The 27,065-nt window shown below is 44.6% G+C and overlaps 1 protein-coding gene across 6 annotated transcripts in view; it reads left to right on the plus strand.

The window, feature by feature from the left end:
* LOC146341071 (signal transducer and activator of transcription 5B) overlaps nucleotides 1–27,065 on the plus strand; it is a 102,666-nt gene that overhangs the window by 35,881 nt on the left and 39,720 nt on the right. For all 6 annotated transcript variants that reach the window (XM_084804693.1, XM_084804696.1, XM_084804699.1 and 3 more), the window contains 4 exons: nucleotides 21,555–21,692; nucleotides 23,975–24,131; nucleotides 24,355–24,444; nucleotides 26,245–26,419. In XM_084804693.1, the coding sequence (XP_084660819.1) occupies nucleotides 21,565–21,692; nucleotides 23,975–24,131; nucleotides 24,355–24,444; nucleotides 26,245–26,419 (550 nt within the window). In that variant the 5' untranslated portion in view covers nucleotides 21,555–21,564. The remainder of the gene's footprint in view (nucleotides 1–21,554; nucleotides 21,693–23,974; nucleotides 24,132–24,354; nucleotides 24,445–26,244; nucleotides 26,420–27,065) is intronic.

Genomic DNA, 27,065 nt, shown 5'->3' on the forward strand with positions numbered 1-27,065 from the left:
TCTCCCAGCCAAACTGATGCTGGAAGTGAGCCAGGCTAGGGAGAAAGTGGTGTGAAACAATGGAAGGAAGCACAGTTGGTGAGGGACGAGTAGGACTCAACTCTCCTTCACCTGCACGTTCCATGCCATACAAATATTATATAATCTCCCTGCTTTATGTGTGAATAGGGCAGTCACATCAATAAAATACGTGTCACACCTACTTTGGCCCTAAATAAAGCCTAGGAGTGTTATCCAAGCCTCTAGTCGTGTGATAACTGAACTCACGTGCTTTTTGTGGTGCACAATTATATCTGCTTAGAAACACAGGCAACAATTATAACATTCATGGATTTTCATTTGGTGCTTTATACACACTGGCAAGGACACTATCAAGATCACTTACTTACTTGAAGTCAAAAGCCGAAGACAGTGTTAGGTGTGTTGGTGCACTGACTCCCAAGACATTTCTAGAAGCAAGGCTCCTAATTTAAGGAAGCTGTTGTCACAAGATGTGGTGATGGCCACTAGGTTAGATGGCTTTAAAACAAAATTAGATAAATTCATGGAGGATAATAAATTGGTCAGTGGATATTAGCTGTACTAGCTGAATAGAACCTCCATGTTCAGGGGCATTATGACTCTAAGAATCAGTTGCTGGGGAGAAGGCTGCTGCCTTAAGTGGTGCTGCTTGTGGATTTGCCAGAGGCATCTGTTTGGTTACTTGTGGGAAACAAGATGCTAGACTAGATTGACTTTTGGTCCAATCCAGCAAGGCTCTTTTTCTGATCTTAAGAGTGGTAATTACTAGGAAAAAGCAGTGTTTATCTATAAGATAGAGAAAAAGTGGCTTTACCCTTTGGTTAGTAGTCATAATATTTGTAATTTACAACAGTAATAAATATATGGCCCATTGTGCATGCTACAATGGGCACTACATGTTCCATTGTATCATAATTATAACACTTGACCTTAAAAGCCAAACTTTCCCCTATGTTTTTTTTATTTCACATAAATAGGCTTTGATTCAGTAAGTATAAGGATCATGCATTCAGTTTTAAGAGGTAACTGTAGAATTCAACATCTTTTACGTTACCTGCAGATTTCTTTCTAGTTTTTTTAAGTGGCATGTAATATAACTGAATTGAAAAATAAACACAATCCAATTTAAAATATAAAAATTGTCTGTCTTTTAAAGAACCATTGATTTTTACTTTGCAAGGAAGTCTTGAGCAAAGTTGCTACCTGAATAATGTTCAGGACTGAGGTTGACTGTCTGATCCACATAGAGTTCTTAGGCAATTGGAAGGCTGAGCTAATCAGAATGTGTGAAATCTTTGAAGGAACAGGGAAAAAGTGGGAAGGTTCTGCTTTAGGTCTGGGGAAAAAATATTTCAGTTTCCCTACTGGTGTTGGTTGGTGTTCATTTTTTTATGAGCTAGCACAACATTTTTGTTGCCAGCTCCTCACATGCTGAACAGATTTTACAAATTTCTGGATACCAGCATAAGATCTCAAAGCAACCAAATACCTGGGATTTTCCCAACACCGATGCACTGCTTCCCAGGCCTCCTGTACAAAAGCCAGTCAGCTTTGCACTTGCTTTTGCTTGTTATGGTGAACACACTGGTTTAAACCATCTGCATCAGGGTTTTTTTTAAAGTGTGTACAACTTGCACACACCCTAGTTTTTCTTGGAGTTGTGCAGTACAACATTGTCTGGTACAGAGGAGAAAAAAATATTTGTGAAAACTGAGGCAGAAGAGCAGTCAAGTTTAAACCAAGAGAGCTTGAACCACTTTCTGTCTTGTGCATATTAATGATTTGAGAACATTGGGATCTATTCCTTCGGTCAGTATTTGCAAAATGACACATTTTAAAGTGTATATGTGCAGACAGATGCTGCTTTATTATGTTAGAGATTAAAGACAGGTTTAACCTGGAATCTCCCAGTCGGATTAGGGTTTGGTTGGCATCTCTCATTGCGGACAAAGAAAAATACCGTGTCCCATCTGATGCTTGAGCCCTGGGGTTTAGTAAAGCAGCTGTTCTGGTTGGCAGCATTTGGAACTGTAAATACCTCTTTTTGATGCTGTTTGGTCCAAGAGCAAAGTGCTTCAGGATTAAGGTGTGAATAGATAATTCTAAATTTTCATAGGAGGTTTGGGCAGTGTGAAATTGTTTAGATGTTTACGTTAGAGCCAGTATATAGATCATAGGGCTGGAAGAGTAATCAAGCCCAATAACTTGACAAAAGTGGAAATCCCACCTAAAGCTGTTTCAGTGCATAGTTTTTACTCATTTGTTATTGAAGGAGTGGGGCTACCTCTATGGCTTTCCTTGAGGTAGTATTGCTATTAGGGAGGTATGTAGTTTTTCCAAGACGCTGAAAATGCAGTATTTTGTGGCTGAGAAATTGCAGTCTTCCCTCTGCTAATGCTTATTATTATTGCAATTATTAGTGCAGTATGAAATGTGGTTCTGTGAGTGCCTTTGGCACCTTTGGATAGCACTCATAGACCTGATTCGCACATAATGACAACCCATGGCTTAATTAACCCATGAGTTGTTGCCTTGCCCAGAGTTGGTCCACAATTTGGCTGCCAGACAGTTGAGCAAACTGCTGGTTGTTTTGTCAGTTCCTGGGTGGTTTGGTTCCTGGCCCCTTTGCTTGCTCACTCCCTGTATCTGAAATGCCTTTGTGGCACTGTAGTACTGGCATGTAGAGCAGCTGGTTGTTGTTTTTTTACAGCTGTTGCCTGCAATCACTGTAGCCTGGTAAAACAACCCATGAACAACCCACAGTTCTGGGTTCACACGTAACAACAACCCATGATTTAAACAACTCAGACTTCACAACCTAACAGCAAACCATGGGTTGTTTATTGTTAACAGCCCATAACCCATAGTTCTGGGTTTGCACATTACAACAACCCACAATTCAACAACCCTTAGGCTGGGTTGTCATTACATACAAACCAGGTCGTAACTTCCTCATGCCCATGGCTTTGCATACCAGTTTTAGATTTATAATTTCAATTATTTGGTAACACAATGTTCCTTTGCTGTGCTACTCAGGTATGGTAACATTCATACAGCCATTAAAAAGTTATAAAGTGGCCATTATCAATGAGACTACTGCTTTTTCCACACAGTAATGTAGAGAAGGGTCATAGCTCAGTGGTAAAGCACCTGTTTTGCATGCAGAGTTCAATTCCCAGCATCTCCAGTTAAATGGTCAGGTAATGGGAAAGACATCTACCAAAGACCCTGGAGAGCCACTGCCAGTCAGAGCAATATTAGGCTATATGAAACAGTAATAAAATGCAGCTTTGTATGTTCATAATGCCACACCATTTTTCAGTCTTATGGGGTTTTATGGGTTTTTTAAAAAAAAATCTTCTTTTTCAAAAGTTCAGACAGTTATGAGCTTCCTGCTTCTACTTTTTTAAAAAAAAATCTATAATGTCCCTTGCGATATGTGGCTTGAGTTGTTTGGTTGAATAATCTGGAGGCATGCCATTGCAAGCTCCCATTACAGCTCCTCCCAGCTTGTAGCACATCATAGTCTGGGTTGCATAGGTTGATCTTTGGAGGCTGGTGATTGTGACCTGAAGCTGGGGTTAGACTAGATGAACATTGGGTTTCCTTCAGCAATCTGATTCTGTCAATGCTGAGGGACCAAAGGCTTTGACCTGGTTCGCACATAATGACAAAACATGGTTTAATTAATTGTGGTTTGTTGAATCATGAGTTGTTGTTAGGTGTGAACCCAGAACTTTGGGTTAACTGTGGATTGTTAACTATGAACAACTGACGAAGAAAACCGATGGTTTGTTGTTTGGTAGTGAACTGTGGGTTGTTCAAACCATGGGTTGCTATGTGCGAACCCAGAATTGTGGGTTGTTCATGGGTTGTTTTGCCATGCTACAGAGATAGCAGGCAAGAGCGGTCTGGACCTCATTTCACAATTTCATTCTCCTGGCCCTCTTAAAGGGCATCTCCCCTTCCTTTGTAAATCTTGGTGATTGACAGGGGTGGCTTCCAGAATTCAGTATTCTCCAAGCTTCCTTCTCCTGCACCTCCTACTTTTTTTGTATTTTTTTCTTTCCACAGAGAGAAAAAGTGGCTAAACTTGCAAAATTATGTAGAGAATATTCAAGTTTGAGGGGAAACAACAACTAAAGCTTTTACTTCAAATAAAATGGAGTATACCTGATGCAGATTTCTGGTTCCTAATGTCCTAAAAATCTGAGGAGATGTGGCCCTTTACAGTATCTCAGCAGATTAGCCCAGTAATGTGTTCTCCTTGTGATTAAGAATTTGCATGCATCATACTTGTGTTTGTTGCTAATAGTTGGCATGCTATTGTTGATGAACTGGTGGTCCTGTTCCCTTTTTCCTTCTCAGCATCATAATATAGAAAAGAGAGTATGTTTCCCTCAGAAGGATTTGGAGCCCCTGCCCCAAAACATGTAACTTTCTGTTAATTCCTTTCCATGTGACTTGGGCTTGTGGTAGGCAGCAGGTCTCTCTGATAGAGCTTGATGCCCTCTTTATTTAGCAGGAGCTATTATGGGCTGCATATTGGCTTCCAATCCTCCAGGTTATGACTTTCTAAGTCCTCTTAATTTTTGAGGGACGGTGCAGCATGCAGCAAACAACTGGGTCAGGACAGCTGGCGAGAGATTTTCATAATCTGGCCTGTGCTGTGGAAAGGAATTAATGTCTGCCAAAAAATAAATTTGAATGCGTGGTAGTACGTATAAACATACAAGGACTTCAGCTTTGTGGGATAGCACTATGTTCCTATGAGGAAAGGCGATGGGCTTGGAGTGTGTTTTTTTTTAAAAGACAGGGTGAGGGATATAATTAGTTAATAAAATTATGAGTAAAGAGGGAATTTTCCCTCCTGTCTCATAACATTAGGGTGCTTCCAGACAAAGGGCTGTTAGTGCCAGCACTCATCAGCCCTCTGCAGCTATTCCATCTTGTCTTAAGGGATTTTTTCCTGGTTAAAAAAAGGGTGGACAAAGTGGTTGGAAAACAGGGGGGGGCGACACATTGAAGACATTATCTTCCAAATACCGCCCCCCCACACACATAAAATTCCATAAATTAAGCAGTGCAATTATACAATAAAAGCCTAGTCTGAAGCCAACTCTTAGAACTTGGGTACCCAGTGAAGCAGGACTGACAAAAAGGAATTACTTCACACAACAGATGACCTGTGGTGAGACAATAAAAATGTCGCGGTCACTGCCTTGGTCACTGTAACAGATAACCTATGCCAGGAGAAGGAAACAGGATTGTGACCCTGCTAATTCTCTTGGCCCCCTCAACGACCTGGTTCTGATGTAACGCAGGTTAATTAACTCACAAATTGTGGGGGTGTGCACTGCGTGTAAGCTGCTTCCAGTTTCCAGCAACAACCTACGAATATGGCATTTGTAGGTTGTTTCCGTGACAACTGAACCTGGGCACTTGAGGTTGTTCGTGGGTTAAGTAACCCCAAGTTAACCCATGGTTTGTTCTTGGGTTTGTTCTTTATAACCCAGATAATAAAATTCATATGCTTCAGCTATGGATGTGCATCAGATTTGCCTGAAGGCTGAGCAAATTGGGCCCCTTTGGACCATTTCTGGTGCTTCTCAAGGCGACGTACACTTTCCCGCTGAAGTGACCACAACTGATTCTTGACCCTCCATGAGGTTTCATTCACAATTTGCCTTCGGAAAGGCAGACAGCATGTCTCCAAAAATAGCATCTTTTGCTTTTGTTTCTCTAAACACAGATGAGGGAGAAGAGAGGGGAGGGAAGGGGGCTGAGTGACTGACAGGTCTACCTTCTAATCATAGGACACATTTTACCAGGGGCTCTCCAATCACTGTACTTTGGGTGAGGGCAAGGATGCGACTGTGAGATGGCCATTCTTCCAACGCTAGCAGACTTCAGTATGAAAAAAACCTTCAGCTGATTTTACTCCTCATAATTCTGTAACCCCTACACCTATCCTTTTGAAATTTTGCAGGTTTCTTACCTGGAGACACCTCTATGATGCGTGCTGTTTTCATACAAATTGCCCCAAAAAACTTGCGAGGGAGGGAAGGGGAAGGAAATCAGTTCCCCCCTCTTAAATTTGAGGACCCCTTCCACATGAACCACCACATCCTTCTAAAACTTTGCAGGTTACTTAATTACATTTCTATAGTACCAGTAGTCGAAGCCCTCTGGGCGGTTCACAACAATCAAAACCACAAAATGCATATTAAAATACAATATAAAATGCAAAAGCTTAAAACTACAATATAGAAGTACAAACCAAAATAACATCTAGCAGCAATGCAGAGATTTATAACACAATAACAGATTTAAAACAGCAGAGCTAAAAGACTAAAATGCCTAGGAAAATAAAAAGGTCTTCGTCTGCTGCCGGGAAGAGCACAGTGTTTCCTATTTTTGGACACCACTTGATGGTCTGTCATTTTCAGAACAGTAGTCTACAATGAGCAGAGGGGAATAAGCACGTCCTGTTTTCGAGACCCTCAAAATATGAAAGCTGCTCTTTTATAACCCCCCTGTGCCTATTCATCTGAAACTTGGTGGGCTCAATACCTTCAGAAGGGGAAACTGCCCCTGCAAATTTCATCCAGTTCTGCCAAGAAACAAAGAAGGTATTGGCAGAAAGGGATGATGATGATGTTAAAGCATCATATGACCCTTTCATTTAAAAAAATCCAGCCGGAAGTGTGTTTTATGAATAATTAAAAGACTGATTTAAAAACAAAAAATGTGGTCATAAATGGTGTCCCATTTTAATGCAGGGATCCCCAACTGTTTTGGGTGGTGGGCACATTTGGAATTTTGAGAGTGCGTCATGAGTGCTCTCACAAAATGACTGCCATGGGGGCACCTGGCCCATTCATGAAATGGCTGCCATGGTAGGTGTGGCTAGTCACAGAACACTCATTTCCCAGAAGCAAATTTGTGAGACTATAAGAAAAAGTAACTTGCCCAAGAACCTAAGTGCAAGGCAGAGGTGGGGGCTGAGCTCCAAAAACACAAAACCACTCCTTTGAATCCAGATAAGGTTGATGCTTGAGGATAGCACTTTGCTTTGCACTGGCTTGCTTTGCAGCAAGCCAGCCTCCCAGCTGGTTTAATTATTGTTAAAAACCTTAAGAAATAAAATACAAATCAGGAGGGGCGGGGAGCCTGGTGGGCACCAAGAGAGGTGTTTGTGAGCACATTGGGCACCATGTTGGAGACCCCAGATATGAAGAAAGTATGGTAACCTTCAAATGGTCCCCACCCTCAGCAAGCTATACCATGGCCAACGGCGTGGGCATATCATAGTGAGATGTGCACATAACTAGAGCGCCATACTCCCAATCGTGTGGAAAGTCAACTGCAATTCTGCTTGTGGTTTACAATGGAAGAACAATGATTAGATAGGGCTAGGGGCATCTCTGTTGTTGTTTATTCCGTCAGTCGCGTCCGACTCTTCGTGGCTTCATGGACCAGCCCACGCCAGAGTTTCCTGTCGGCCGTCGCCACCCCCAGCTCCCCCAAGGTCGAGTCCGTCACCTCCAGAATATCATCCATCCATCATGCCCTTGGTCGGCCCCTCTTCCTTTTGCCTTCCACTTTCCCTAGCATCAGCATCTTCTCCAGGGTATCCTGTCTTCTCATGATGTGGCCAAAGTACTTCAGTTTTGCCTTGAATATCGTTCCCTCAAGTGAGCAGTCTGGCTCTATTTCCTGGAGTATGGATTGGTTTGATCTTCTTGCAGTCCAAGGCACTCTCAGAATTTTCCTCCAGCACCACAGTTCAAAAGCATCTATCTTCCTTCGCTCAGCCTTCCTTATGGTCCAGCTCTCACAGCCATAGAATCCTGCCTTTAAAACGGGGCTTTCTGCTTCCATTTTAAATGCAGGATCACAACGACTCCCTTTTCCTTTTCCACATGCATCCTGTTCCCTCACCCCCTTCCCCCTCCTCCCCGTATCTGAGTCTTCCATTGTCTTTCATTGATCTTGCTCCTCTTCTTGCTGCTCTTACTCTTTTCATGGAGGAAATGGAAGCGGAACACAACGGGGTAATTTGATAGCTCATTATCTGCGATTTATTTAAAAACAGGACATTTAGTGCAGGAGACGCCTTGAATGATCATGGCGTCATGTAAAGAGCCCGCAAACTTCTGTGAAGGAGCAATCTCAATCGCAGGATAAAAGCTCCGTGTGAAGGAGCCCTAGGAGCCCTCTGTCTGGAAGCAGCCTGTATCTCAGCTAAATTGGCCTAACTCAAATCCAGTGGATCACGTCTTTCTTTACAGATGAATTGACTAATAAGAATGAAGCACACAGCTTTCAGGGATATGACAAAGTGCCCTCAAGCTTTGTTGGAACTGAGCCTAACCCTTACCGAACTGGTAGTTTGAAAAGCTCTTCAGGCTTTGCTTTTGAAAAAGCCTCTTCAGATGCAGGGGGCCCTTTACCTTTCTCTCTCTCCCGCCACCACCCCCAGCCAAACAGTGACAGTGTGGTAATTGGTTCTTAGAGAGGTAGGTTACCCTAGTGTATATGTCTTCTAGAGTGCAGCAAGTAACTGGTTGCCTCTGCCAGGGTCAGTTGACTAAAACTAGGTCTTTCAGAGTCTTCTAGGGCCATACGAGTCATTAGCTTGCATCTAGAGAAGCATGACTTTCTTGCCCCCTCCTCCCTCTGGGAGCCCTCTGAGCTCCCTGAAAACCTTCCTGATGGGGGTGGGTGGTGATATGGGGGGGCTGAAGAGGAACGGGGGTTGCCAAAAATCCAGTGGAGGGAGATTCTGTGAGTGGGAATTCCTCTTGCAGAAGGCGCCGTCATCTTATTTTTAGTGATCCTCCCTGTGCCACAGTCCATGCCACTCAGGAGAGGCTTTACAGGGGGTTTGGAGGGCTGCCAGGGGGAGGAGGGGTGGGAAACTCATTTTCTGCCAACCCCCTCCAGCATTTCTCTGGATCCAAGCCATTGTCTGGAATCAAGGGGCAGTATATGCTCTGCTGCTGTGCTATGATAAATACCTGCACACTGGGGACAACTATGCCCAGGATAAGATATATCCCAACATTTCTTGCCTGTATAAGCAGCTTGGATTGGATCTGTAGTTGAGCCCAACCCACTCTCACTGTGCAATGATTACAACAGGTCCTAGCACTGTGTATTTGTCTTCCAGGCAAGTAAAAGCATGTGGGTGATTGTTGCTGTTGTACCTTGAGGGGGAGGAAGCTGGGGTTTGCTAGAGTCAGCTGATGTTCTGGAAGGAAATTGCTCTTTCCTGTCAGGGGCAGCTGGAGAAACAGCAGTGACAAGAACTGGGGGGCTCAGTTGCTACTGTGGGAGTGAGGCTACTTGCTGGCATCCGACTGGATCAGCCCTACAAACTTGTGAACCACCGTCGTAGCTCGTCAGCCTGTCAAATCCTCTTTTTTGTAGTCTCAGACAGGTAGCAAAACCTGTGATGGTATCAAGCCTGTGATGGGCCATCATCCATGTCTGGTGGGCTGAAGTCCTGGCAGTTTGAACCAGCAAGGCTGCAAATTCCATCCAGTATAGAGCCACTGGGCACAGATGGAAGTTCTTAGGCGTGGGGTACTGTACTTTATGGGGTGCAACTGCATGCTTAATTCAAAGTCTTTGCACTGCTTCCCTCCCACTCCAAGTCACTACAGCACACATTGCCTGTATGTGTGCCACTTCAGTCTGTTATACCTTGCTATCTTATATCACCCCATCTCCGTGTAGGTGGGCTGTTCCTTTGTACAGAAGCGCATGTCTGCGGTTCTAACATTACTATGTTTTGGTTTGTTTCAGTTATTTGAAATGTGTTTGTGTGCAGGTTGAATCTGATGCGGTAAAAATCTTCGAATTGACTAAACACTAGGCTCAGACAAATATCAGAGCAAGCTAGTGGGGCACAGAGGGATAGATTTATGGGGGTAGGGGGAGAGTAAACATGGGGAGGAACCCTAAGGGCTTGCCCCTTCTCCCCCCAAACTCTTATTCCAGTTAACTGCTTCGGAGGATCTATTAGAGCAGGCAAATCCTCTTTTCTTGCTGCTGCTAGGTGAGTCAGATATTTCCTTTATATCTGTCTTCATGCTCCAGGTGTGAGGCTAGGACATGTTTCAACCTCCCATCTCCAAATTTGGCAGATTGTATTCTACCTCTCTTCACATTTGCAAACTCTCTGGATTGGGATCTCTCTCTCTCTCTCTCTCCCCTCATTTGTTTATACGCATACCACAGAGATCACTTGGGCGATTAGGTATGGTTAACAGCATATAGGCCTACTGTGTTTTGGGTTAGGCCGGTGTTTTCATTCCCCTCCTCCAGTAGCCAAGCAGTGACCCTGAGGATATGAAGCTGGGTCCTTGCATTTCCTGTGGATGGGCCAATGGCATTATCTATCTCAACATTTTAGTTTTGACCCCATCTGAATGGGGCTGTGACATTTCTCCCTGAGCAAAAGTAACTGTGTTTCAGGGTACTTTTTAAATCATGCACTGGTCTTGTTGGGGTTTTTAAGCACTGATATTTTCACTTCATGACACATCCTTCCTCACACCTAGTCTCATAGCTGTGTCTTTATGGTGTAATTAGGACTTTCCTTCAGCCTAGGTTGTTTTTTTTTAAATGCTCCAATATTAATAGCTCTTTGTTTCGTTTTCCTGTTATTTTGCAGTTTGGAGTTACTCTGTGGCTTGTGACTCAAGATTCATCCATTTTGCTTTCGGTGGCTTTTCGTACTGCAGCAAAGCTGTGCAAGTGAATAGCCTGGTGTTTTGTTTCCCAGTGCAGCCTCCCAGGCCTTTTCCAGCCCAAACTCACACTTGCGTTCACAGCATAATGGACATGGGTTTCCCCTATAGTAATATTCATAAGAGAGTCCTAACAGTCATGTTGTAAATGTGAAAGGAGGCAACCTGTGGAAGAGTAGGCTAGGGAGAAAGGTAGTGGTCTGTCCTCATTGCCTCCTTTTCAGACTATAGATGGTTCATATGGTCCTGCTACACCAGGGCTTATGCCAGCAAGCCAAACTGGAGTCCTTTGCTCATCCAGCACAAAGCTATTAGAAAAATAGAATGAACATAGCAATGCCAAAATCCACTCCCACAGCATCCATGGCAACTCTGTCATCACTCACCAGTCACAATAATGCTTGCCATCCCCCCCCCCCATACATGGAAAGCACCAATACGTGGTACCAGCTGGAGCAGCATGATGGCATTGTAGAACCCAGTCTGTTTCCCTTCCACACACTATGCACCAGGACTTCCAAGAAGAATTCACAGTGCGCTTTCAATCTGCCAATGCCCCTATCCCATGAAATGGCCCCTTCCCCTATATCTCATGAATCATACCCAGGAATCCTGGTGTATAGCTCAGTACTGAAGGGCCCCTATGTGGAGCCACAGTTTAATGGAACAGCACAGGCTAGCTTTCAAGAGGTCCGAGGTTCAATCCCTTATTACAGTTTCCCAGTAGAAAAGACTGGAACAAATCATACATGTGCATATCTGAAACAGTCCAGTGTAATAGTTAGATAAGGGTACTGGCACATGGGCCACTGGTCCTCCTCAGGAAGTTGACTGACTTTAACCTCAAAATGGCTTTTGTTTTGCCCAGCTCCCTTCTTCCCACCCAGCTACACCTCTCTTAACATTGACATCAGCTGCTTGCCAGTACCCATTGGTTATTTTCCCAGCAGGCCTTGTTATTGACCCTCCCCCTCCAATTCATTCAGCATCCCTGCTTGGTTTATCGCACCAGTATGGGGGCGGTCCGAGAAGATTGAACTGTTGGGGTCTGCCTCATCACTTCCTGGTGTTTCAGTGTCAAAGTGGTGGGCAAGGTGCAGTTGTGAAGCCCAGGTGGAAAGCCCATTGACATCCTCCTATTGTGCCTCCCCTTTGCAAAACACATGAGATTATTGATGAGGAGTGCGGGGAAGTTCTTTTGAAAGGTATTGCAGTCATGGGAGTGTAAAGGTGGCGTAACAATGTGGGTTTGGATTGTCAGCCTGGGCCTAGAAGGGTCTTTTCATTCCCTGTCTGATATGCTTGTTCAGGAGAGGCCTTCCTAAACTTACTGGGGTGCCACTCTCTTTGGATGTTTTTCCTTCATACCACAAGGAAAGTAACAAAATCCAAGCCAAAAGTTGAGAAGCACTTTAATGACCCAGGAGATTGATCCTCCTCCAAAATGGAGCTTCATGTTTGGAGAACAGTGGAGTATTCCTAAGTCAGGACATTGGCAAGCTCAGTTTTGGCCCTGCAACAGTTGTGTGGGCTTTTCCCACTCTTTCCTAGCCATGCTTTCTGGCCTCTTCTTGATTAAATGAAGTCTCTTTTTTTCCTACTAACCAAATTCTCTGCTTCTTCTAGCAGAACCACTTTTCCTTCTTGGGCATGACTCTCTTCCTTCCTCTTGCTGTTTTCTCATCGTTTTCTGCCCTGTGATCATTCCACCCCCTGACTGTAACCCTTTCGTCTCCTCATTAGGCAGTTCCTGATCTCCTGGCTTCCCATTAAAAAGAGGCAATTTTCCTCTCTACAGGTGGCAACCCAACATAGGAACAGTACTACTGCTGTGGTGGGCCTCACCTGTGGTCTGCAAGGGACTAATCAGGGGAACATATTTGCTTCTGGGATTGGTGGATGGTTGCCTGCCTGTAGAGAGACAAAAAAACCCAGGATGATAGTGGGGCATAATGGGTAGCAAGTTCAATACACACTTAGGAGCTTCTTCACAGGGAACTTTTATCCTGCTATTGAGATTGTTAACCTCCAGGGCATGTCCTGCACTAAATGACCTTAATTCTGTTTTTAGATCTGAGATAATGGGGTATCAAATTACCCCACTTGTGTTCTGCTTGAGTTCCCTCTGTGAAAAAGGAAAAGCCGCAAGAAGAGGAGCTAGATCAATGAAACATATGGAAGACTCGGATAAGGGGGAGAAGGGAGAGGGAAAAGGAAGCACATGTAAAGGGAGTCTGCTGTGATCCTGCATTTAAAATGGAAGCAGAAGCCCCATTTTAAATGCGGGATTTTAGGCTGGTGTAGAGATGCTCTAGCTGGTCATGTAATGGATAATTGAGTGAAGATTCCATCACCTTGGTCCTTTTCCACGCAGTATTCCTCAGCCCAGTCACCTACCGTCCCACTGGGTATGCACTTCCCTGATAGGCCCATCTGATGTCTGTGTTTGAAGATTTGCCTGTTGGGAGAGATGCCTCACATTAAGATCATTGCTACCCAATGTAGGGAGTTGTATTGGAAGTCTGCCTCCAGCTACTGTTTGTTCCACTGCTGCGTGCTCTGGCTCTGATACTGCAAGAAGGAATATCAGACGTTTCAGTTGGTAGAGAGGCTTTCTTGGTGTTCACTAACAACAGTGGCTGTGCTTATCATAGGTTTTCACAGTACATGGTGTAGGCTTGCCTGCAATTTGGGGTTTGTTGGCAGCAAAGGCCCCCTTAATGTGAATTGCATACTTACCCTGTGTGCTCTGTATGAGCTGTTGTTTGACACTACATTGACTCTAATGGGAATGTTACTTTCGTTACGTATTTTGCTGGTGTAATATTCCTTAGGCAGCAGAAATGACCTCTGAGGGAGCAGAGGCTTCTAAGATCCATTCCTCCCCTTTCATACATGCCACCCATTTTTGTCCTTTTCACTGACATAAGCAGCCTTCCGCTACCAGAATCTTATTGCTCTGCTGGCATAAGTTTGCTCTGCTGGCATATTTTTGTGTTCCATTGACACAAGGGTTTTTGTTTGTGATCCTATCCAGCCCAGTAGGTGTACGTTAGAAACAGGACTGTTCTGTAAGGGATCCCCCCCTCCCATTTCTAAAGGTTCCATTCACTTTCACGTTGCTAGCCCTGCCATGCTGGGAGTCGTAGTCCAACACATCTGCAAGGCACCAAGTTGGAGAAGGCTGCCCTAAGGTGTGGAGAGAACCTTGACAAAACGTGTGCTCTAAACCTGTTCTGCAGTTACTAGCACATGGTGGAATCTACTGGTGACCTGGAATGTGGCTGTCAGAAATGTGAGCTATACCCTCTTCACTTCAGTTCCAGTCCAGCCTTTGGATTTTGGGGCATCTTCCATGTGGTGAAATGGCACACAATAAAACCTCAGGCTTTCCAACACAGGCACATAGGACTTTCTGGTTTCTGGGCCTTTACCAAACACTGGCCCCATTTATTTTTCCTCCATAGCCATGTACGTTAGAACCTTATTTTTTTTTAAGCTTAAGATTCTTGATTTTGCACAGGATAGTGTATTCCCCACTCACATATAATTAAACTCACCACGATTACATGAAGTATGCCTGGCCTTGTTTAGGTTTGTCCATTATAAATAACAACATGTCAGGGTTGTAAACAGATACTGGATTGGTTGTCTGTGAAAAGTAAGAATTATCTCGAAGCAACCCAGTAGGGAGGCTTTTAAAAATTTTATTTCTATTTATTTATTAAAATATGTATTAGTTGCTCTTCAGCTATGTCTTTCAGAGTAATGTATACATAACATAAAATCCTATAGATACAATAAAGTACATTAACAATAAATTTCACTAAGCAGTTAATAAAACCAGCATAAAATAACTCCAGAAGTATAAAGCCTGAACAAATAAAACAGTTTTCACCTGACGTCAAAAATAAAATAAAGATGGCCTCTCTAGGAAGGGAATGCCATCACTGAGATGCCACAACTGAAAAGGACCTGTCTCCTGTAATCATCCATCTTACATCAGATGGCAGGTGGACACAGCGTGGGGCCTCTGAGGACGATCATAATAGCCAGGCAGGTTAATGTAGGAGCTAGTAAGTTCTGTACATTTATTTTCAAGGCTGCTGTATGCCATGCTCTGCAGAAACTAAAGTGCAGATTTCATCTTAAGAACATAAGAACAGCCATGCTGGATCAGACCAAGGGTCCATCTAGTCCAGCATTCTGTTCACACAGTGGCTAACCAGCTGCCCACGGGTAACCCACAAGCAGGGCATGAGTGCAACAGCACCTGCCATCCATGTTCCCGAGCAACTGGTGTACATAGGCTCACTGCCTCTGGTACTGGAGGTAGCACATAGCCATCAAGACTAGTGATAGCCTTTTCCTCCAGGAATTTGTCTAACCCCCTTTTAAAGCCATCCAAACTGGTGACCATCACTACATTCTGTGGTAATGAATTCCATAGTTTCACTATGCACTGTATGAAGAAGTACTTCCTTTTATCTGTCCTGAATCTCCCACAAATCAGTTTCATGGGACGACCCAGTGTTCTAGTATTTTGAAAGAGGGAGAAAAATGTCTCCATATCCACGTTCTACACACAATGCATAATTCTGTACACCTCCATCATGTCTCCTCTTTCCCTCTTTTTTCTCAAGCTAAACAATCCCAGCTGTTGTAATCTTCCCTCATAGGGGAGTTGCTCCCGGCCATTGATCATTTTAGTTTACCTTTTCTGCAATTTTTCCAGCTCTACAGTATCTTTTTTTAGGTGTGGTGACCAGAACTGTATACAGTATTCCAAGTGTGGTCGCACCATAGATTTCTATAAGGGCAGTATTATATTGGCAATTTTATTCTTAATGCCTTTTCTAATTAGGCCTAACATGGAGTTTGCCTTTTTTAGAGCAGCCGCACACTGGGTTGACATCTTCATTGAGCTGTCCATCACAACCCCAAGATCTCTTTCTTGGTCAGTCACCGCTAGCTCAGATCCCATCGGGTTAAACTTGAAGTTGGGATTTTTTGCCCCAATGTGCATCACTTTACACTTGCTTATGTTGCACCGCATTTGCCATTTAGATGCCCATTCTCCCAGTTTGGAGAGATCTTTTTGGAGCACTTCACAATCCCTTTTTGTTTTAACCACCCTAAATAGTTTGGTGTCATTGGCAAACTTGGCGGCTTCACTTCTCAGTCCTTATTACAGGTCATTTATGAACAGATTGAAAACCATTGGTCCTAATACAGATCCCTGTGGGATGCCACTATTTACTTCCCTCCATTGGGAGAATTTACTCTTTATTCCTACTCTCTGCTTTCTGTTCTTTAACCAGTTACTGATCCATAAGAGGACCTGTCCTCTTATTCCATGACTGCTGAGTTTTGCTCAGGAGTCTTTGCTGAGGGACTTTGTCTAAAGCCTTTTGGAAGTCCAAGTAAACAGCGTCTACTGGGTCATCCGTGTCTACATATTTACTGACACTCTAAAGTAACTCTCAAAGGTTAGTGAGACAGGACTTACTTCTGCAGAAACTGTGTTGATTCTTTGTCAGCAGGACTTGGCTTCTATATGCTTACTAATTTTATCTTTAATAATGCCTTCAATCAATTTACCTTAACAGCCTGTCATTTCCTGGATCCCCCCTGGATCCCTTTTTGGAAATTGGTGTTACATTGGCCACCGTCCAGTCCTCTGGTATAGAGGCTGATCATAGGGACATGTTGCATATTTTGGTTAGAAGATCAGCAATTTCATATTAGAGTTCTTTGAGAACTCTAGGAAGGATACCATTTGGGCCCAGTGATTTATTTGCTTTCAGTTATCAATAAGGTAGAGAACTTCATCTTTTGTTGCCACAATTTGCCTCAGTTCCTCAGACTCCCTTCCTGAAAACATCCATTCAGGCACAGGTGTCTGTGCTATATTTTCTGCAGTGAAGACAAATGGAAAGTAATTCGTTCAGCTTCTCTGCAATCTCTTTGTCCTCCTTCAGTACTCCATTGTCATCCAGTGGTCCAACTGCCTCCCTAGCTGGTTTTCTGCTTCTGATATATTTAAAGAATTCTTGATTGTTGGCCCTGATGTTCTTAGCGATATGCTCGTCAAAATGCTTTTTTGCATCTCTTATTGTCTGCTTGCATCACCTTTGTGCAAGCTTGTACTCCCTTTTGTTTTCCTTACTTGGGCAAGACTTCCATTTTCTGAAAGAAGCTCTCTTTTCTCTAATAGCTCCCTTAATTAACCCTGCTTGTTAACCATGCCGGTGAGTTCTTGGGGACTTGGTGCTACCTTTCCTAACCTGTGGTATGCATTTTAGCTGGGATTCTATTATAGTGTTTTTGAGTAATCTCCAAGCATTTTGAAGGGATTTAATCCTCTCACCTCCCCCTTTTAACTTCCTTTTCACCAGTTCCCTCATTTTAGAGAAGTTCCCCCTTTTGAAGTCAAATGTGACTGTGTTGGACTTTCTTGGCAATTTTCCACTTAAATATATATTAAATCTGATAGCATTGTGGTCACTGTTTCCAGTTGGTTCAACAACATTTACATGTTGTTGGGCGGTATGTGTTTACAGCAGTGCAGCTAAGGTAGGATATGTATAGTATGCCTAAAGAAGGGGATCCAGCTACAGGGGTGGGCAGCTTGTGGTTTGGCCTACACCTCCCATGATCCCGCACTATTGGCTATGCTGGCTAGGGCTGATGGGAATTGTAGGATTACGAATTGCCCACCCCTGCACTATACAGAAGAACCATTTGGTTCATTTCTCATTTCTCCCTCATTAATACAGTGGAAACAGAGATGGATCACACTGTGACATGCCGTGCTTTCCACTTTGTCAATCATACTGGGTCTTTCCTAGGCTGCCCTTTGGCATGGAAGACCCTTGCATTTATTTATTTTTGAACTACCAGTGGCATTCCTGTGCTTTTGTGGCCAGCCATTGTCCAGCCTCCCATGCACACATGTTGCATCGCCTTTTTGATCTTAGTTGCATCATCTCTTAAGATTTCAGCTACTGAATCTGGCCTGTCAAGCTTCAGATCTGAACGTGACAAGGCAGGAGTTTGCTTTTTATAAGCCTATTACCCTCATCTGTCCTCTCGCACTTTCATTTGTTGTGCCTGCTCCAGTTCACGCCAATTTAAATACCCAGTGGCCCAAAATAAACTGTCAAGCTTGAGTGTCACCCAGAGCCAAAATAGAAGTTGGCATCTCCTTACTGGTGTTGGGAAGTCACACTGGCCAAAAATAGCACCCATGAATCCAATGGTAGAACTCTGTCTATCATCATGTTCTTGTTCTTGTGGGCTGGATGTCTGACTGTACGTAAGCTCCCAAGATCCACATAAGAATGACCCTGCTGGATCAAACCTAAGATCCTTCTGTTTAATCCAGTAGCAACCAGCCATGTGCTTCTGGGAAGCTCATAACCTCCCTCTGCTGTTTTTTCCCCCACCAGCATCTGATATTAATGTATGCTGCCTTTGTACACAGAGGTTGCATTTAGCTGTTGTCGCTAAAAGCCATCAGTAAACCTGATCCTTGTCATGAATTTGTGTGATCCTTTAAAAAAAAAATCTTTATGGTTTATGGCCATAATGACTCCTTATGACACTGAATTCCATTAAGTTAATTGTGAATTGTGTGAAGAAGTATCTGCTTTTGTCAATCTCATCAATCAATCTCTAGGGGTGGCCTGGAGTTTTAGTATTATGAGAGAGGGAGAAAGATTGTTTTTTGACAGTGTTCATCATTCTACAAACCTCTGTCATGTCCCAGCCTTAGGGCTAAACTACACTGGTATAGAATCGTAGAGCTCAAAGGTACCTCAAAGGTCATCTAAATCCTACCCCTACCAATGCAAGGAATATATTACTACAGCTGTATAAATTGTATTTATATCAGTTTAATATTGCAAGCCACTGTGTGACGGCCTTTTTGCTTCTAAAAGCAGATCATATGTACCTGAATAAATAAATATGCCAGGATATCTCTGATTGACCTCCTGATGTATGGGTTAATTATTGCTAAATTCAGCCATGGGCGTGGCTGTGGTAATTTGGGGAAGTTGCTTAAGGTCTTGGGTGTGTTTCACTCTTTCCCTCCTGTGCCATTTTCCCTATCTAAGAGCACAATCCTGTGCATGTTTAGACAGAAAAAAGTCCTACCACTCCCAGCATTCACCAGCCAGCATGCCTGGCTGGGGCATGCTGGGAGTGGTAGGGCTTTTTTCTGTCTAAACATGCACAGGATTGAGCCATTAATTGTCCTTGCCCAGCTGCCATTTGCTCCATGGGGGGAAAATACAGGGATCATGCCTATGTTTCTTCATCCATACAGTGAATCATATTAGCAGTCCCGGATGGCTGCATTTAGTAAAAATTGTATAGCCTTCCCATCAGGAGGTCAATCATGAATCTCCAGAGGTAAAGTTTAGTTTGGCCCTGAGCTGTCTTTTTTTCCTAAACTAAAAAAGCCCCAAACAGTGTAGCTTTTATCCCCTAGGACAGCCTTCTGCAACCTGGTGCCCTCTAGATGTGTTAGACTACAACTTCTAGAATCCCCCCGCCAGGAGGATGTTCAGTGGACAAGGGGGAGGGGGGCTTTGTAGAAAGGGATTACTAGGGGCTCCTTCACATAGAGCTTTTATCCTGCAATTGAGATTGCTCCTTCACGGAAGTTTGCAGGCTCTTTACATGACGCCATAATCATCCAAGTCGTCTCATCTCCTGCACTAAATGCTCTTTGTTCCGATTTTAAATAGATCGCAGATAATGAGCTATCAAATTACCCCGTTGTGTTTCACTTGAGTTCCCTCTGTGAAAAGAGGAAAAGTGGCAAGAAGAGGAGCGAGATCAATGAAAGAGAATGGAAGACTCAGATATGGGGAGAAGGTAGTAGGAAGGGACGGGGGGAAAGGATGCGTGTGTAAAGGGAGTCTATCAGGATCCTACATTTAAAACAGAAGCAGAAAGCCCTGTTTTAAATGCAGGATTTTAGGCTGGTGTAGGGATGCCCTAGTATGAGTGTTGAGCGTATCTCAGTTTGTTCACATTAAAAATGGAAACCTCCCTATTATTTACTGGGTCTTCCAGTTTATCTGACTGCTGCCCTTGACAGAGATTCTTCAAAACACAGATCATGGTAAATAAAATGGCTAGCTTTGCTTGCCTCAGCCTTGGAATTCAGCCCTGGAATACGTGGACTTCTAAGCATGGCCACACACACGCACACATTCTCCCACTGAAGAGCTACAGCCATCCACCACAGATCACAGATTAAGCAGGAGATCTTTCGGGTCAGAAGGCAAGCATTGCATTTTAGAAATGTAAGCAAGTTGCCTAGTTTTTGAGGACGCTAATTCACACCCTCTAGTTTCTCTCAGCAGTTTTCTCCAAACTTGCAGGCAATGGGCGTATCCTATTTCACTTTCACCTACCTGTCTTTGATGCCAGAAGGATTTCCTCAGCAATCCTGGTTGATAAATGCCTATAATTATCTTTTTGGGCTGTATAAGCCAATTCATGGCCCTTTCCTGAATTTTATTTTTCATTGCCAGTGTTCAGTGGGGGGCATGTGGAGTAATAGTAAATGAGAGTGCACCTGACCCACGTGCAGAGTGCTTTTAAATCACCGAGTAACCACAGTCTGCAGTGAGTCTGCAGAGAAATACTTCCACCCGTATAACACAGTAGATTGACAATTTTCATCCCAAGGACTCAAGGCAATTTATTTATTTCATCCCCCCTCCCCCATTTCTATACCACCCAGTAGCCGAAGGCAAGCAGGGGGCAGAGCAAGGTTTGACCCAACATTTCAGAGTTTTAGCTTCCTTCTCAGCATCTAGGGGTGCTAGCAGCCAAAAGACATTGTGTGGCTATCCTGTCTTTTCCTCCTCACTGGATGTTTTATGGAAAGAAAAAAAGATGGAAGAAGCAGAAATAAGGGAGCAGACTATTTTCTTTCTGGCTGGAGTGTTTTTCCTCCACCCAGTGTCAATCAGGCTCCTCCGCTCAGGCGCAGCCAGACTCTTACTTCCTGACCCACTCAACGATGTCCCCTGCCATATGCTACTAGGCTCCACCCCTCTGGCTCCAAACTACACATTACATTTTTTAAAAGTGTGCTTAATGCCACTACAGCCCTGTAGGCCCTGATCGAGAGTGTGGCTACCAGTTTTCTGCCAATCTCCCCCCCCCCCCCCCGCTGCTATTTTCCCTGAAGGTGCTGTTTGCAACTTCAGGAGCTGAACTTCAGGAAGCCTAAACTTCTGGGCAGGCTTGGTTCCCAGCATTTCATATTGTAGAGATCAGCCTTGCTCTTTGCCTCCTTGATTCTCTCAATAAGCTTGTTAAGAGGAAAGTAATCTATAATTCCCACTTTATGGATGAGAAAGGACACAGTGATGTCTACCTCTCATGCCACCTAATAAGTGTGTGCATTTTAAAGCTGGAACATCATCACCGCAGTCATCCAATTTAAACCTAACCTGCCCCCATATTCCCCCTCATCCCTTCTTAATCCTTCCGTTGGAAAGAAAGGCAGGATGAAAATCCTTGAAATAAATGATGTTTTTCCAAAGGAATCCAGGTATATTTTAAGTGTCTGCTCAAGCTATGCAAGGAAAGTCATAAGGGGAAGGCACTCTTGATATGTCTGCCTTTAGTCTGTAGTGGGAAACAAGCTCTCAATCCATTGGAGGTTTGTGTAAGGCACAGACTAAGAATATAAAGGCTCTATGCGTGATGCTCTCTTCTTTTAACAAGCCTCTCCTCCACCAGGTCCTGAGCCATGGCAGTGTGGATCCAAGCCCAGCAGCTGCAGGGGGATGCCCTTCGGCAGATGCAGGCCCTGTATGGGCAGCACTTTCCTATTGAGGTCCGCCATTACCTCTCACAGTGGATTGAGAGCCAGCCATGGTAGGTGAGCGTGAGGCCTGGCTGTCCAGGACGATCCTCAGCCTTGCAGAGGGGCGGGGTGGGATGAGATGCTGACCCCTTCTGGATGAAACAGAGGGCCAAAGTACTTGTTACCCGAGCTGTATAATTCTGGCCTTGAGTGCAGTTTTTTTTCACAAATTGCCAGTGTAGGGAACCTGATCTGGGTGAGCCTAGCATGGGTAATAGGGGGCTTTAACCACCCCCGCCCTCGGCTGCAGTCTAGATCAGGCCCCTGCACCTGCAATTTACATTAACAAAAAAGGTCCCATTGAAATGAATTGGACCTTTTTTGGCAATGCCAATTGCAGGCTTGGGGGCTTCAATCCTGGTCAGGACGGCGGGGGCGGGGGGAGGGTTAAAGCCCCCTACCTGCCCTCCACTGTGGTACCAATCTAGATGGGTGGGGATGGGGGTTGGCAATTTGTGGAGGGCAAAACTCTGCACTCAAGGCCAGAACTATGCAGCTAAGGTAATATATAGTTTGGCCCTCATTCCCTACCCCTGGCAAGCTGCCTTGGTACTCCAGGCAAGACATCTGCCTACTTCACGTGTCTCCCAGGTGTCCCTGACTCAATTCCAAGTTTTAAGCTGTTGCTCATTGTCTCTTCAGTCACTAGTTTTCCTTCCGGATCTGCCAGCAATTGCATTTTGAGGCTGCTGAACAAGTAATTACTTTCAGTTCCCCTCCAACTCCCACCCTGTAACTTCTCTGTTCTTCCTGGAAGTGTGCAGTTTTGGACAGTAAGCCTTCTTTCAGAATATTCCTTTCCCCAAGAGTTGTCTTTTCTATCTCTGTAAGGCCTCATGGAAAGGGCCTCCTAACTGATACATTTTTCTAACAACTGCCTTCATCTTGCTCCCTCAGCTCTCCATAATATACTGTTTCCTTTCACTAGCCACATTCACACAGAACAGTGTGCCAGGATTGCTGGTGAATCATAGCTTAACCTTGAATGAGCTGCATGTTGATTCACTCTTGCTTGGCTCCTCCCACTAGCGTGAGTGAGTAAAAAAACCAGAAATTGTTTGCTTCACGTGAGGTCCACTAGGGATCCTGGGTTGTTGCTCCCAAATTAGTTAGGAACAAGCTAGGGTTTGTTCTTGGTTTACAAATCCTGCTTTGTTTGAGAGCAATAAACCAGGATCCCTGGTTCAATCATCACACAAAGCAAACTATTTTTGGTTTGTTTACCCGCTTGTGCCAGTGTGAGGAGCCAACTGGAAATGCAAAGACAGCATGCGTTAGCATACGGCTCATTCATGGTATGCCAGGATTCGCCAACAATCCTGACTTACTGTTCTGTGTGAACACAGCCACGGTTGCCCAGTTTTCATTTCTTCATCCACTCACCGTGTGAATAGACATACCATTATTTGAGCAGTGGGACTGCTCTTGAAGTGGACTCACTGCATCTGTTTAAACCAGCCTTCTCCAACGTGGTGCCTTTCTGATGTCTTGCACTACAACACCCTTCATCCCAGCCAGCATGGCCAGTGGCCAGGCATGATGAGAATTGTAGTACAAAAAATCTATAGGACACCAGGTTGGGGAAGTCTGCTTTAAACAAACTATTTTCTCCCCAGGATTTTTTTTTAAAAGAGTTTGTGAGTTTCCAGCAGAATCCAGTTGTCACAAACACTAGCCAATTAGTGCTGTGCACATCACAGAGCCACTTCTTCCTCATTCCTTGAGCAATTTTGCAATTCTTTTAAAATGTATTGTGCTTTTAAAAAATTAAGGTGATGAATGTATAAATAGATAAAAACATCCAGCATTGAAAAATACTTTTAAAAAAGCAGACAGATTGATGATTGAGCTAACATTCAGGTTGATTATTTATCTCTGTGACTTACACTGCAGAGGTGGGAGGATGCTGAGCATACCTTGCAGGAGAAAAGTACACTTCCCGTTTTAGTGTTACATCTTCGTGCACACTGAATTGTCCTTCTTGTCAGAGTGGCAGATGGGTGGACTTTCATACACTTTAAATGCCAGCTTAGGAATGATTCAGGAATTCTAAATCAATGTAGTGATCATAAGAAACCAGGAAGTGGTACTCTTTCAGATTAACTAACACAGAATAAAAGGATATGGACTTGTTAAATGGTGCCAGAGATTTTCTGCCCCTCATCTGAAAGTCCAGAAGTGGTAAGATTAGCTGCCTGTGCCATCTCATTTTGGGATTAGGCACCTGGGCAAGAAGCAGGGGTTGCCCTCAGGAACTGAGACGTACATACCTGGTCTGTGCTCCACCTGGCAGGGACTCCATTGACCTGGACAACCCCCAAGAGGGTACGAAAGCCACACAGTTGTTGGAGGGACTGATCCAGGAGCTACAGAAGAAGGCAGACCACCAGGTGGGCGAGGATGGCTTCCTTCTGAAGATCAAACTGGGTCATTATGCAACCCAGCTGCAGGTGGGTTCCAGTAGTTATAGAATCATAGAATAGTAGGGTTGGAAGGGGCCTACAAGGCCATCGAGTCCAACCCCCAAGTTGCAGGTATGGTGGTTTTGGGCACAGCTGAAAGATGTTGCCTTTGGGATTCCTCATGAGTGAAGGGGCTGTGGGGCCACAAGTTGCTCCTCCCCACTCCTTCTACCCCCAAATCTCAGGCTGTTTGTTCTCCCTGTCCCTACAGAATACATATGACCACTGCCCTCTGGAGTTGGTGCGCTGCATCCGACACATCCTGTACCACGAGCAGCGCCTGGTGCGAGAGGCCTCAGATGTGAGTGAGATATATTTATTTATTTTATTGTATTTATTTAAAATATTTCTTGGCCACCTTTCAGGGCAGAAGCCCTCCCAAGGCAGCTTATAACAATAAAATACATAAAAGCGATAAAAATATTAAAAGCGATAAAAATATAAAAACAATAAAAACAACAATAAAAGCCAACAATAAAACCAGCAATTATGTTAACAGCAGCAACAGCAACAATAGCAGTCATATCAATAGAAGATCAAGGTAAAATAATACATTTTCAAGGCCTTCTTAAAAGTCTGCAGTGATGGAGCATGGCAGACCTCTGATGGCAGCTTGTTCCAAAGGTGTGGGGCCTCTCACGGGTGGTCACCCACCTGACTGCTCTCATGGGTGGGCAAACGAGAAGGGCCTCTCTTTCTGATCTTAAAGTGCGGGTGGGCTGATATGGGCATAGGCGGTCCTTCAAGTAACTTGGTCCCAAACCGTTTAGGCTTTAAAGGTCAAAACCAGCACTTTGAATTGGGCTCAGAAACGTACCGGTAACCAGTGCAGCTGGCGCAGTATAGGCCTTATATGACCAAATCACCTCGCCCCCACCAATACTCGGACAGACGCATTCTGGAGTTTCTGAACCGTCTTCAAAGGCAGCCCCACGTATAGCGTATTACAGTAGTCCAGCCTGGATGTGTCTAGTGTGTGGATAACTGAGGCAAGGTCCGTCCTCTCCAGATAGGACCACAGTTGGCGTACCAGCCTAAGCTGGTAAAAAGTACTCCTGGATGCCACAGTCACCTGGGCTTCCCCAGTTAGCTCAGAGTGCAGGAGGACTCCCAGACTGCACACTTGGTCTTTCAGGGGGAGTGCAGCCCCATCTAAAACCAGTTGTAAACCTCCATCCGAAGTAGTTGGTTTCCCAACCCACAGTACCTCCATCTTGACTGGATTAAGTTTCAGCTTGTTCACCCTCATCCATCCCAAAACAGCCTCCCAGACACTGGTTCAAGAGTTCCACAGCGTCCCTGGGATGTGCAGATGGAAACGAGAGGTAGAGCTGAGTATCATCCATGTACGGATGACATTTCAGCCCAAACCTCCTGTTGATCTTCCCCAGCAGTTTCATGTAGATGTTAAAACGCATGGGGGACAAGATAGAACCTTGCAGCACTCCACAGGCTAATGGCCATGGGGTTGAACTGAAGACCCCCAGCACCACCTTCTGAGACTGCTCCCCCAGAAAGGACCAGAACCACTTTAAAACTGTGCCTCCCAAGCCCAATCCAGATAAACGATCCAGAAAAGAGGATCTGCAAAGTGTCTGGCAAATTGCTCATAGCGGGCCTTTGAGGGTTCGAGTTCTTGTGTTCCAAGGGCTACATCCAAGAGGCCTTTAACCACATGAAAGAGCTCTGCTGAACAACACTGAGCAGATGCAATGGTGGCGGAGAAGTAGGATTTCTTCACCATCACCACCACAGAATAAGATCGCAAGTGGATGCTTACCTGTGTTTGATCGTATTCATTCTGAGTCTGCTGCCATTTGCGCTCTAATCATCAACACAGTTGTTTCATTGGCCTCAGCTCCTCAGAATACCAAGGAGCTGACGCAGTTCTACGACTAGGTCGAGGATGGTTGGGAACGATCATATCAATAGCCTGTGATCATATCATATAGCCTTGGGAAGGGGGTGTCCTACTCTGTGAATTTTGCTCCTGCCTATAGGTTTGTGTGAGTGTGGCTAAGATGGTTGGTTAGCCATCATCCCTGCATGTTGCAGTCATCTCCACTCTTTCTCTGTCCCTCCCTGTTGCCCATGTCTGCAGAGCCCCTCCCCTGCCAGCAGTCTGGCTGATGCCCTTTCTCAGAAGCACCTGCAGATCAACCAGACCTTTGAGGAGCTACGCCTGGTGACTCAGGACACTGAGAGCCAGTTGAAGAAGCTTCAGCAGACGCAGGAATACTTCATCATCCAGTACCAAGAGAGCCTTCGTCTACAAGGTGCGTAAGTGGAAGAGGGATGGGGTCACTATGCAAAAGCACCAGCCTTGGCTAAACCAAGGGAAAGGTAGCTCAGTGGTAAAGCATGTGCTTCATATGCAAAAGGTCCCAGGTTTAATCTTCAGGTAGGGCTGGGAAAGACTTCTCTCTGAAATCCAGAAGAGCTGCTGCCAGTCATTGTAGAGTGGACTGTGATGTACCTGCCTGGGTTCCACCATTTCCCCAGCCTCACCTCTAAAACTGAAATACACCCCCCTCAGGAAATGCCTGCTTTCACTTGGATCAGTTGTTCCCACTGAAACCCACGCTTCAGCCCTTTTACCCTCTCTGGGTCCCAGAGAAACCGGGACGTCTTTGATTCCATGACATTCATGGACATTTCAGAAATAATGTATGTCCTCTCGCAAATGGCAGAGCATACTTTTTGGACCAAACGTTTTGAAACAAGCTGGGAGAAGGGGATTTGCTTGTTGGGAGATGTTGTCATAGCCATAATGTGGCTTTCCTGAAGGGAAATGGGTTCCACCATTTCCCCAGCCTCACCTCTAAAACTGAAATACACCCCCCTCAGGAAATGCCTGCTTTCAGTTGGATCAGTTGTTCCCACTGAAACCCACGCTTCAGCCCTTTTACCCTCTCTGGGTCC

Source organism: Heloderma suspectum, chromosome 6 (genome assembly GCF_057233095.1).
Source record: "Heloderma suspectum isolate Gila_16-S chromosome 6, 16-S_ref, whole genome shotgun sequence".
In the NCBI taxonomy this organism is placed as follows: Eukaryota; Metazoa; Chordata; class Lepidosauria; order Squamata; family Helodermatidae; genus Heloderma; species Heloderma suspectum.